The sequence below is a fragment of the Scyliorhinus canicula genome, chromosome 1 (genome assembly GCF_902713615.1).
Source record: "Scyliorhinus canicula chromosome 1, sScyCan1.1, whole genome shotgun sequence".
NCBI classification, from domain to species: Eukaryota; Metazoa; Chordata; class Chondrichthyes; order Carcharhiniformes; family Scyliorhinidae; genus Scyliorhinus; species Scyliorhinus canicula.
In genome coordinates this window covers 74,781,215-74,795,060 of record NC_052146.1, presented here as the reverse complement: position 1 = coordinate 74,795,060, position 13,846 = coordinate 74,781,215, and the positions used below count along the sequence as shown (strand labels likewise).

Below are 13,846 nucleotides of genomic sequence, written 5' to 3'. Positions count from 1 at the left end.
CAAAGATGCAGGTCGCTTTTGAACTGTTACAATGCAAGGCGTCCGATTCAATATAAAACAGAAAATGCTGGAAATACTCAGCAGATCTTAAGGCATCTGTAGAGAGAGAAACAGAGCGAATGTGTTGAGTCCAATATCATAGATCATAGAATTTACAGTGCAGAAGGAGGCCATTTGGCCCATCGAGTCTGCACTGGCATGTGGAAAGAGCACCCTACCCAAGCCAACACCTACACCCCATCCTCGTAACCCCACCCCACCTTTTTGGACACTAAGGGCAATTTAGCATGGCCAATCCATCTAAATTGCACATCTTTGGACTGTGGGAGGACTTCAAAGAATATGACTTCTTTGAAACTGAAAAGAGGTAAAGGGGGGAGGGTCAGGTGGAACAAAGGGGACGGTCCGGGATAGGTTAGAGGGCGGGGTAAGATTAAATAACAAAGATGTCATGAAAGGCAAAGGTGGCCGCACGGTGGCACAGTGGTTAGCATTGCTGCCTACGGCGCTGAGGACTGGGTTCGAATCCCAGCCCTGGGTCACTGTCCGTGTGGAGTTTGCACATTCTCCCCGTGTCTGTGTGGGTTTCACCCCCACATCCCAAAGATGTGCAGGATAGATAGATTGGCCACTCTAAATCGCCCCTTAATTGGAAAAAATAATTGGGTACTCTAAATTATTATTTTTTTTTAAATGAAAGGCAAAGGAAGGTGGCAATGGTTGTCGTAAAGGAACAAAGCCAAAGTCGAGAGTAGGTGTCAATAGCAGAATAAAGGTCAGATCGAAATGGAGTGCCGGGTCTGAAGTTGCTGAACTCAATGTTGAGATCAGAAAGCTGTAATGTACCTAATCAGATGAGATGATATTCCTCAAGCTTGCGTTCAGCTTCACTGGAACATTGCAGGAGGCCAAGGACAGAAATGTGAGCATGAGAGCAAGATGGTGAACTAAAATGGTCAGAGACTGGAAGGTCAGAATTCTGCGTGTGGACTGAGCAGAGGTGTTCCACAAAGAGATCATGCTTTCTGCATTTGGTCTTCCCAATGTACAGGAGACCACATTCTGAGCAGTGAATACAGTAGACGAAATCGAAAAAAGTACAAATAAATCAATGTTTAACCTCAGAGGTGTTTGGGGCCTTGGACAGTGAGGAAGGAAGAAAGAACATGTGTTACACCTCCTACGATGGCTTGGGAAGGGGAAGGACAGTGAGAAAGGAGGAAAGAAACATGTGTTACACCTCCTGCAATTGCATGGGAAGGTGCTATTGGAAGGGGATGATGGATTTGGGGTAATAGAGGAGTGGATCAGGACTCCCCTACAGAATTCTGATGGGGGAAGAGGAGGGGAAGATATGTTTGGTGGTAGAATTATGTTGGAGTTGGTGGAAGGAGGATGATCCTCCAAAATGGAGCATGGCAGCATGAAAAATGAGGACAAGAACTGCCCTATCATGATTCACGGAAGGAGGGGAGAGGGTAGAGAATCCTCAGTTGAGGAAAACACATATCTGAAACTCCGTTGTGGAAAGTAGCATCGTCAGAACAGATGCAGTGGGATGGAGAAACTGGGAGAATGGCATGGAGTCCTATCAGGAAGCAAGGGGAGGAAGAACAGTCGAGGTTGCTTCCTGATCGAGGAACCTGGAAGGGAGGGGGGTCGTTGAGAGCCAATTTCCTTACCCTTGCTGCCAACTCCCCTCCCCCTCCATCCATTGAGATCTTGTGATCCCCTTCCCGGCATCACTCACACGTGGCCTGGGATCCAGTATCAATGCTAGGCTTTAGATAGGGTGCCCTCCCTCCCTCCCTCTGATCTCGGACTGGTTGACAGCCCTTTGCGGTCAGGACTGTGGGCATGCTTTTGGAATCTATAATTCAAGATATAATTAATGGGCATCTAGAAATGTATGGGATAATCACTGAAGGCCAGTAGAAATTTAAATATAGCTGAGCTTTTTGAAGAAGTGGCAGATCAACTAATTGGAGTTCAATATATGCAACTCCTATGTATCGTCAGAAAACATTTGATAAGATGACTCATAAAAAAGTGCTAGTCAGTAGAGAACGGGAGATGAGATTTATTGTAAGTTTTTGAAATATTGAAAGTTTTAGACAGTGAATGATGAAAGACCAGATCTGTGGAGAACAAGCAACAAGAGGAAATGAATTTGAAATGAGGGGCGGCACGTGATGCAGAGGTTAGGACTGGGACTGCGGTGCTGAGGACCCGGGTTTGAATCCCGGCCCTGGGTCACTGGCTGTGTGGAATTTGCACATTCTCCCCATGTCTGCATGGGTTTCACCCCATAACCCCAAGATGTGCAGGTTAGGTGGATTGGCCACGCTAAATTGCCTCTTAATTGGAAAAAAATACAAATGGGTAGTCTAAAAAAAAAAATTTTTAATTTGAAATGACCACTAAGGAAGTGAGGAAATGTAGGAGAAATGTATTTTCACCCCAGGTTAGTAGAGTTGAAAGCTTTGTCACAAAATGACTAAGGCAGAGACTAGCGTATTTTTTAAAAGAGAAAATTGATAAATACTTGAAGCAGGGAAGGACACAGGGCAATGGGGATAGAGCATGTTCATGACATTACCTTGGACTGTTGATCCTAAAAAGGATTAGCACAGACACAATCATGTGAGTTTCCTCCTCCTGTGCTATAAACCTTCACAGTTCTAAGGCTGGACCTTAAAATTCCAACCTAGCAAGGAGAATATGAATTTCCTCTCTATGTTTTCCTGTTTTCTTCCCTAGTCTTCCCTTTCTCTCAACTTGAACATGGGAGAACTACCCTTCTTCAATAGTGTTGTTGAATCTCTCTGCACACCATAACAGGCAATGGGACCTCAGAAAGACAACACCTCAGAATCTGATTCCCCCTCAGTATCAACATGGATTTTGTGTTCCAGGTCCTGCATGTAGGGCTTGAAATCACAAAGTTGAGGCATACAGCAGACTGCTGTAAATCGTGGCAGCAAAAAGAAAAGCAAATGCCTTTCTGCTCAATGTGCTCTAGTTGATGGTGATCAAAAAATTATTACAGATTCTATAACTTCTGACTGAATTTACCCACAACATTCATTTTCATAATAGCCGGGCTAAATAATGAACTGCAAACACGGCAACATCGATCAAGGGCTTAGGCTTCACACAGTGGAACGGTTTAATAGAATTGGATGCAAATTTAATTTTGCGCTTGAACCAAATATGGATTTCTATGCAGTTCACTTCCAATGTTGCGGCAAATGATAACTAATGGTGCCATTAGTGTGAATTTCAGGGCTAAACGATTTTTAAAATTAGAAAAAGCATGTGATGCCATCTTTGGTCATTTTGTAAATCAGAGCCTCACAGTGCCACTGACCAAAGCACCAACTCACCTATTGACTTGCCATCGTAGAAAGTTCTGGAAAACAAAACCACTGTCACCTCATGGCTGCAATTCTTATCCTGAAATTTAAAGAGGGAAAAGTGTAGCATATATATGCATAGCAAGGATATACATGTTTGAATTTTTAAAAATATTTTCATTTCGCCTGCTTCATCACTAAGCATATTCCGTGAGGAGCTGCCCAATATAGTAATGTTACTGAATTTAAGAAACAGAAGCAGGTGTGGACCGTTCAGCCCCTAGAGCATGCTGCTCCATTCAATATGATCATGGCTGAACTTCTACATCAATTACATGTTTTATTTTTAAATTTAGAGCACCCAATTATTTATTTTTTTATTAAGGGGTAATTTAGCATGGCCAATCAACCTAACCTGCACATCTTATAGGGTTGTGGGGGTGAAACCCACGCAGAAACGGGGAGAACGTGCAAACTCCACACGGACAGTGACCCAGGGCCGAGATTCGAACCCGGGTCCTCAGTGCCGTAGCCCCAGTGTTAACCACTGCGCCACGGTACTGCCCTCTCAATTCCATGTTAATAGCCGTATCCCATAATTCCCTTAGTACCCAAAAATATAGAGCCATAGAGTCATAACAACCGCAGCCTAACCAGCCTTTCTTCATTTTGTCTTGAACCTATTCATTTGCACATCCGTAGCTCGATGCACAAAGAATTTCAAAGATTAACAACCTTTCAAATGGCTGACTTCTTATTTTGAGATTGTGCCTCTTAATTCTCGACTTCCCAGGCAGGTAAACATCCAAACGACTGTTGAGTATTTTAGAGGTTTCAATGAGATCATCTCTCATTCTGCTAAATACCTGGGAATATTAGCTCAGTTTCCCCAATGTCACCTCACTGGACAAACCCTTCGACCCAACAGTCAGTCAAGTGAACTTTCACAGCACTTGCGCCAAGGCCAGTATATAATTCCTTAGGTAAGGAACCAAAACTATCAAAGTAAAGTCACCATACTCCCAGATGACCATAGGCTGCTTTCCCCTTTGAGGGGCAGAGCTGACTGATGGTGATTTAACTTGAGGATCACACCTCAGGCGAGGGGAAAGGTTGAGAAGATGGGGCCTTCATTAATAACCTCAGGCAGTACTTGAACCGGGAATTAAACCCACGCTGTAGGCCTTGCTCTGCATCACGAACCAGCCTTCTAGCCAACTGAGCTAAACCGGCCCCACAGTATACGAGGTGTGGTCTCACCGAGCTCAATACAATTGCTGCAAGGCAATTCTTGTACTCTAATCCCTTTATAATAAAAGATGACATATCATTTGTTTTACTAATTGCTTGCTGCACTTGCATGGTCACCTTCTTATACAATGAAATCCAGGTCCCTTTGAATGTATACATTTCCCAGTTCCGCAGCATTTTTTTAAAAATTGCTTTTCTATTTTTCCTTCCAGCGTGGATATCTTCACACTTCCCTACATTCCCTATCCCCCTTCTACTCACCACTGGTTACAACCTCAAAAAGCCCTTCAACAGATTTGTCAAATACACCTTCCCTTTCATAACTGCATGTTTACTCTGCCTAATCATATTATGATTTTCTAAGCACGTTTTCCCCGTGTCTGCCTGGGTTTCACCCCCACAACCCAAAGATGTGCAGGGTATGTGAATTGGCCACACCAAATTGCCCCTTAATTGGCCAAAAAAATAATTGGGCACTCTAAATTTTTTTTTTAAAATGATTTTCTAAGCCCTGTTACCTTGTCCCTAAAAAGAAATCCCAGCATTTTCCCTATTACCCACATGTGGTCAATAGATTTCGGTTTTCTCACTCCCTCCTTTCAGGACGTGTTTTCTCTCTCCCTCTTTCCAAGAATCTAAGGAATTCTCTTAAGTTCCAAGGCAATGCATCCATTGTCTCTGTAGCTGTCTCTTTTAAAACCCGAGGGGGCGGCAGACAATTGAGTCCAGGGGAATTGTCGCCTTTAAATCCCAATAATTTCTCCAGTACTGTTCTTTTACTGATAACACCCCCACGTTTCTCATTTCCACTGGACCTTTCACGACTCATTAAAATAAACTTTTTAATTTTGATTACATTAACCAAAGATGCTGCCTGAACTGAACTGAAAATTTCCCGCATTTTTATTTCCATTTTTTATTTCCAGCATTTTCTATTTCCAATTTCCAGCACCTGCAGCATTTTGATTATGTTTCAGAATTCAATCGACTCGATAGAATAAAGGTTACTGTGGTGGGTTGCAGAAACTATCAGGAATTTGAAGTTATGGTTCACATGCAGTTGAGGTACCAGGTTTCAGCATGGCCTCTGGGGAAGAACAAACAGTGATTGAGCACATCCCAGTGACCAATAGGGAAAGATGGCAACAAAGGACTGGCTGCCCATTTAATACACCCACCAACTGTACTTCACATATTGGCAACTGTGGTGAGGGCATAATCAGACTCTGCTGCAAGAAATCCTGCTGATTCACACTATCAGGAGGCAGGGACCAGGGGCTGGCAACATTGTGGGGCTAGAACCCATCAACAATTCCGAACTTCAAAAGAGAAAAAAAGGATGAACATTCAGGTATGAAATGATTCATTAACATATAATGCCAATTCGCGATCTATTCCCTAATATGTGTATTGCAGAAAAACATGGGTATTTTGTATATGTACTACATGCAAAACTGATTACATCTTCCACTTTCAGCTCTATTCCTTTTAGGCTCTTAATATTTTTTTACCTTCCATTTGGCAAATAGGTCAGCAACGAAACCGTTTACAGCCTTCTCAAAGTACAAATCACCTAATTGAGAAAGAAACACAGAGGGTGGTCAGAGAACAGTAAAACAGGAGGAGAAATATCTGCAATCTGCTCACTGCCTTTCCTCATTCACTGGTACAGATAGTAAAACAAGTTGAACACAGTAAATAAGCGGAGTAGGCCATTCAGCCTCTTGAGCCTCTCCCATTCAATCAGCTCATGCCGAACCTCAATCTCAACACCATCTTCCCCACACGTTCTTCCTTGATGTCTTTAATACCTAGAAATCTACCGATTTCTATCTTGAATATATGCAATGACTGAGCCTCCATACCCCTCTGGGGTAGTGAATTCCAAATATTCAGCAACCTGCGTGTGAAGAAATTCCTCCTCAGCTCAGTCCTAAATGGCCTATCTCTTGTTCGGAGCCTAAACTTAGGCTTAGACCCCCGAATCTCTGCTGAGAGGGCAACCCCATCTGGTAAACCTCTGCTGCACTCACTCTATGGCCCAATACCTTTACTGTTAATACGTCAGTCCAACCCACAGCCCAACCAGGTTCTCTATAATGATGAGCGTGGGAACATTTCAAAGAAGAGGAGAAAGATTATATAATTCTGGTTCTAAACTACAGGACCATAATGTCAGAGGTCACCCATGTAAAACAGTGATGAGGAAGAAGTTCTTGTCTCAGATAGTGATTCTGTGGAATTCTTTATAACAGATGGTTTAGAGGCTAGGTCGTTCGATATGTTCATGGCGGAGATACAGATTTTTAATCAGTAAGGGAATCAAGGGTTATGAAGATAAATTGGGAAAGTGGAGTTGAGGATTCAACGTGGGCAGCACGGTAGCACAGTGGTTAGCACTGTTGCTTCACGGTCCCAGGTTCGATTCCCGGCTTGGGTCACTATCTGTATAGAGTCTGCACGCTCTTCCCGTGTCTACGTGGGTTTCCTCCGGGTGCTCCGGTTTCCTCCCACAAGTCCCGAAAGACGTGCTCGTTAGGTGAATTGGACATTCTGAATTCTCCCTCAGTGTACCCGAGTGTGGCGACTAGGGGCTTTTCACGGTAACTTCATTGTAGTGTTACCGTAAGCCTATCAGATCAGCCATGATCTCATTGAATGACAGAACAGACTCGATGAGCCGAACAGCCTACTTCTGTTCCTACATCTTGAATCTCATGATACACAAATGCAAAGTATTATCCTGTAATTATTTGTCTGCACAAGATTTTAAAAATAATTCAACGGAATTCAGGAAACAGAGTTCGGTGTTTTAAGTATCTGAATATTTATTGAACGAGGAAGGGGTGGAAGCCCATGTCTTCTCACAACGCACATACTGCAGAACAAGCAACAGTTTTCCAAGCGAATAATCTAGTTCAGCTTCAGATGTAGCCAAAGCGCACAGGAAGCAGTGACACCCGTCAGAGAACCGATATTACCTCAGTATTTGAAAGCAACTGAGCTTTTCAGGAATGAGAAGCCAGAATCAGAATACAGACTGAACCAATCGATTTTGACTCGAGTTGTTCATTTGCCAGGTTAGCTCCTCTAGTTCTCTCAGCAGAGCTCACCAGCACGATGGTGTGTGCGCGCGTGAAAAATTAACACACTCCATCCATGTGAACTGCAAAGATTTCTGTCATATTCATGAACATTAAAATCCTTGGTTCACTGACTTCTTTGAAACAGAATTCCAGCCACGGCAAGAACTGCTACAGAACGTGACTTCTGTTTTCAATGATGCTCAAATTTGTTCTAGTTCTTTTAACATCGTCTTACCATAGATGTCAAAGTCCCACATCTCACAGCTCATCTGGATGAAAATATAGACCATGGCAGAGGCAGATCGGAATACCACCTTCAAAAGGATACCAATAATGTTAGTCACAATGCAAGCATTTTCTTGCGCTCATAATCTTCTAATTATCACCGTGCGCAAAGTCAGAGACTCGAAACACTCCTTTCCCACCATTACATAATCTCAACTGGGAAATCTCCTGCCGTGATCTCGATCTCTAATTCTTACACATGGTAAATTTGGTAATAGTCTCAATCCAGCTCCTTTAGTCCTGCCTTCCTGTTCTTGAATGTCTCCCTTTGGATTATGTTGGGATTTTCATTCTTCGCCCCCAAATCCCAGCTTGCAATTCCCTCAAACTAGATCACACGGAGGAACATCTCTTGATGATGCTCCCAAAACCGGAAATGGCTATGATGTGGAGATGCCGGCGTTGGACTGGGGTGAGCGCAGTAAGAAGTCTCACAACACCAGGTTAAAGTCCAACAGATTTGTTTCGAATCACTAGCTTTCAGAGCACTACTTCTTCCTCAGGTGAATGAAGAGGTGGGTTCCAGAAATATATATATATATATATATATAGACAAGTCAAAGATGAATCTGTCTCCAATAATCTCAGTAAGTGCATTCCCGATCTTAATTAGTCACTGTGTCAAAAAAGATCTTCCTCATGTCGCCATTGCTTCTTTTGGCAATCACCTCAAATCAGTGCCATCTTAGGTGTGGCACAGTGGTGCAGTAGTTAGCACTGCTGCCTCACAGCACCGAGGACTCGGGTTCAATCCCAGCCCCGGGTCACTGTCCTTGTGGAGTTTGGACATTCTTCCGATGTCTGCGTGGGTCTCACCCCCACAACCCAAAGATATGTAGGTTAGGTGGCTTGGCCACGCTAAATTGCCCCTAAATTGGAAAAATATTTCCATCAGCAGAACGATTTGCTTCCTATTTACTTTGCCCAGTCCCTTCATGATTTTGAATCTCTTTCAAATCTCACCTTAATCTCCTCCAAGGAGAACAAGCCCAGCTTCTCAAATCCATCCACGTAACTGAAGTTCCTCAACCATAGAATCCAGACAATGCTGAAGGAGGCTATTCGATTCATTGAGTCTGCACCCTACCTAGTCCGCCCCCCCCCCCCCCCCCCCGCCCTATCTCTGTAACCCCATCTAACCTGCACTTATTTAGACACAAAGGAGCAATTTAGCATGGCGGATCCACCTAACCTGCCACATCTTTGGACTGTGGGAGGAAATCAGAGCACCTGGCGGAATTCTACTAGGCACGGGGAGAATGTGCAAATTCCACACAGTCACCCAAGGTTGGAATCGAAACCCGGTCCCAGGGGCTGTAAGGCAGCAGTGCTAGCCACTGTGCCGTCATGCCACCCCGGAACCATTCCTGCAAATTTTGCCTACACACCCTTCCTAAAGTGTGGCGCCCAGAACTGAACATGATACTCCTGTTGAAATTAAATCAATGTTTTATACATGTTTCTAACTTCCTTGCTTTTGTACTCTCTGCCTTGATTGATAAAGCCCAGGATGCTAGAAATGTTATTCACCACTCTCTCAACCTGCCCTGACACCAACTATTCGTGAAAATGTATCGGCGATTCCTCCATTCCTGCACCCCCTTCAGAATTGTGCCCTTTACTTTATATTGTTCCTCCTTGTTCTTCCTACCAAAATGAAGCACTTCACATTCCTCTGCATTAAACTTAATTTGCCACTTTTCTACCATTCCATCAGCATGTCTATGTCATTTGATGTTTAACACTCTGCTCTTTACAAATATTTCCAAGTTTCTTAATACCCTCAAATTTTGAACTCTTGGTCATTAATATACAATCAAGATCCAGTGGAGGCACCATAAACTTTCCTCTGATCCGAGAAAGCGCCACCACTAATCTGTTTCCTGCCATCCAACCAATTCATATCCATGTTGTTTTATTCCAGGAGCACCAACTTTGCTGACAAGCCTGTTGTGTGGCACTGTTTCAAAATGTGGAGATGCCGGTGTTGGACTGGGGTGAGCACAGTAAGAAGTCTTACAAAACCAGGTTAAAGTCCAACAGGTTTGTTTCAAACACTAGCTTTCAGAGCACTGCTCCTTCCTCAGGTTTGAAACAAACCTGTTGGACTTTAACCTGGTGTTGTAAGACTTCTTACTGTATCAAAACCTTTGAAAGTCCATGTACACCACATCAACAGCATTCCCTCATCACACTTCTCGTTTATAAATCGCTGGCTTTTAAAGCAGATCAAGGCAGGCCAGCAGCACGATTCAATTCCCATACCAGCCTCCCCGAACAGGCGCCGGATAGTGGCGACTAGGGGCTTTTCACAGTAACTTCATTGAAGCCTACTCGTGACAATAAGCGATTTTCATTTCATTTCATCAAAGAACCCCAGCAAATTAGTTGAACACAATTTAACAAATCTGTGCTGACTTTCCTTAATGAAGCCACATTTGTCCATGTGACTCTTAGGAAGGAAACCTGAAGTCCATAGCAGGTCTGGCCCAGAAATGACTCCAGTCCCACATCACCGTGGTTGACTTGTAACTGCCACCTATGTCGCTGAGTAAGCCACTCAGTTGCATTAAACCTCGAACCAATAAGAAGGCATAGTACCATCATTTTCTCAGGGTAACTACAGATGGACAATTATTTCTAGTCTTGCCAGTGATGCCCCGGTCCCAAGATTGAATTTTAAAATTTGAGCGACAATGGGGGCTTCTACAAATGAGTACAGCGCATATGGGGAGGGGAACGTAACACAGTCACAAATAAATTCTTACCCTGCTATCCTCACTTATGTATCCACAGGTAACCTTTTCACCTTTGACCCAGAGTTCACTCGCTTGTGCCCTAAAAGAATTAAACAAATATCACTAGCATCGTAATCAGTATAATTGAAACTCAAGCTCTGCAGCAAAATAGAAAGAAAAAGTAAATATTCTCAGCCAGGATTCAATGAAAGGCAGAGGGCAAACATTTCTCAAATATAACTCTGCAAAATCAATATTTTTCTTTCTCGAGAGCACAATCCAACATTACCCTTTTCCATTCTCACATAATATTCTGGTCATGGAACAATACAGCAGTAGGACTCAAGGAAGGCCATTCAGTCCTGATGTCCTCTTTATTGGATCGGCACTTCTCCGCCCTTTTCCTATATCCCTGTCTCTTTCATTCCCCTTAAAGTACTTAACTAATTCTCTTCCCATAGATTCATAGAATTCCAACAGTGCAGGAGGCCATTCAGCCCATCGACCCTCTGAAAGAGCACCCTACCTAGGCCCACGCCCCCACCCTATTTCCATAACCCAACCTAGCCTTTTAGACACTAAGAGACAATTTTAGCATGGCAGATCCACCTAACCTGCACATCGTTGGACTGTGGAAGGAAACCGGAGCACCCAGAGGAAACCCACGCAGACACTGGGAGAACGTGCTGACTCCACACATAGTCACCCAAAGTCGGAAGTGAACCCAATCCCTGGAGCTGTGAGGCAGCAGTGCTAACCACTGTGCCACCGTGCCGCCACTGTGTTAAAATTGAATCTGCTTTCTACCGTTTTAGGCAGTGCAATCCAGAACCAAAGAATGGGATGTCTGAGAAGCACCTACAGATCAGCCATTATTGAATGCAGAGCAGATTTGAGGAGCTGAATGGCCTACTCTTGCTGTTTATTCATACGTTCATAGTTCTGTTCCCTCACCATTACCTCTGGTGCCACCTGACCTCGCCCCAACTTTTTCTCGCCATACCCCCTCCCCACCCCAACTTCTCAATGCCCACTCAGTGATATCATCCAAAAACGCATCTGGTTTCACATAGACTGACGGCACGCAGCTCTACCTCTCCACCACCCCTAAATTATCAGCAAACTTGTCCCAATCGGCCCTGGATGAGCAGAAATTAACTTCAAATCAATACCGGAAATACCAAAGACTTTTTTTTTGTCTTCAGTCCCTGCCAAAAGCTCTATTCTCTCGCCACTGACATTATCATTCTTCCTGGCAACTGTGTGATGAATGTAGGAATTTCAGATATATTGTAATATATATATGGTGCAGTAAGGGTTAAAAGCCTGGGTTAGTGTGTATGACTGCTGCAGTAGTGTTCCTTAGAAATCCTGTTTGCAAGATAGCCAGGCTTCTTGTGAGCCAGAGGTACAATTAAAGCACCGTAAAAACCTGGGCTAATAGATTTTTGCTTGGATTAAGAGGGTTCCCTGTGGAGTATTTAATTAGAAACATTGTGTTTCAACCTGGTAAGATGATGTAACTAATGGGAGGAGCGGGGCATCAGGCATTTTGCAGGAAAACAGGCAGTGGAGTTGGCTCCTGGAAATCAAACCATGAAAACAGTTTCTGAAGATTTCTGTTAGAGATCCTGCATTGTTCTGACAGAATTCACATCCATCTCTTAATACAGTTTCAAAGATCATCTCTTCAGCAAGTATGCCTGGGTCTGCTAACTGTATTTAAAAGTGGGTTGTGATCGGACATGGTTCTGTTGTTTGAGTAGAAGTAAAGATAGCAGTCAGGGGTTATTGTGTCATTGTATTGATTAGCATTGTTTAAGGGGTACTTGCAAGTTATTTTGTGTGTTGTTGAAGATATTTTGATACTGTGTTAGTAATTTTTTTTAAATAAATTTAGAATACCCAGTTATTTTTTTCCCAATTAGTCCTCAGCGCCGTAGGCAGCAATGCTAACCACTGTGCCACCGTGCTGCCCTGACTGTGTTAGTAATAAAGTTTGTTTTAATGTACCATATCCCTATTTTGCATGAAATCACTGAAGCGAGGTATCTTTCCACAGTCTGACAAAATTTAAATATAGGGGTTTGTATCCAGTATCCTAGCCATCGTTGGGGTCTGACCCAGGATCGTAATAACTGTCAGAGGCTAAATCAGCTTGTTCACAACCTTGGTGTCATCTCTGCTCCAAAGATTATCTTCTGACCACATATCTGCATCATCACTTCAATCACCTACTTCCACCGTCCTTCATCTAGCTCTGCCCCATCATAGCTGACTTGTTCCCAAATTCCCCATCCAAGCCTTTGAAACCTCCAGACTTGACTATTCCAATGCACTCTAGACAGACTGTCCATTTCTTATCCTCTGTCAACTTGACGTCACACAAAACTCTACTGCCTGGGTCTTAATGTGCACCATCCCATTCGTTCATCATCCCTGTGCTCATTGACTTACGCTGGCTCCCAGTTAAGCAATACCTCGAATTTGAACATATTCATCCTTGTTTTCAAATGTCTCTGCAGCCTCATCCCTCCCTCTGTCTGTAACATACTTCAGCTATATAATTCTCCGAGATATCGGCACTCCTGAGCATCTGATTTTAATCTTTCCAGCATTAGTGGCTGTGCATTCAGCTGCCTTGGTTGTAAACTCTGGAATTCCCTCCTGAAACCCCTCTACCTCTTTATCCCTCTTTCCACCTTTAAAATGAGTCTTAAAATCTTTGACCAAACATTTGGCCATGTGTCCTAACATCCCCATATGTGATTCTGTTTTATAAAGTGCTCCTGTGAAGCACTTGGGGATGTTTTATTAGGTTAAAGGTGCTATACAAATGCAAGTTGTTGTGGGTAAAGAATCTCATCTCCCCTCAAGTTCTTTCACCAGTAACTATAACTCTGGTTACTGACTCTTCAGCTGTCTTAACACAACTTCCGTATTTTTTATTTAAAAAAAAAAATAAATTTAGAGTACCCAATTATTTTTTCCAATTAAGGGGCAATTTAGAGTGGCCAATCTACCTATCCGGCACATTTTTGGGTTGTGGGGGTGAAACCCACGCAGACACGGGGAGAATGTGCAAACTCCATACGGACTGTGACCCAGGGCCCAGATTCGAACCCAGGTC

The 13,846-nt window shown here is 43.4% G+C and overlaps 1 protein-coding gene across 3 annotated transcripts in view; it reads right to left on the bottom strand.

Moving 5' to 3' along the window:
• The window catches only part of depdc5 (DEP domain containing 5, GATOR1 subcomplex subunit), a 253,508-nt gene that overhangs the window by 218,624 nt on the left and 21,038 nt on the right, over window positions 1–13,846 (bottom strand). For all 3 annotated transcript variants that reach the window (XM_038793299.1, XM_038793316.1, XM_038793307.1), the window contains exons 7-10: window positions 10,747–10,816; window positions 7,929–8,007; window positions 6,119–6,180; window positions 3,387–3,456 (exon numbers count right to left, since the gene is read on the bottom strand). In XM_038793299.1, coding sequence (XP_038649227.1) covers window positions 3,387–3,456; window positions 6,119–6,180; window positions 7,929–8,007; window positions 10,747–10,816 — 281 coding nt within the window. The remainder of the gene's footprint in view (window positions 1–3,386; window positions 3,457–6,118; window positions 6,181–7,928; window positions 8,008–10,746; window positions 10,817–13,846) is intronic.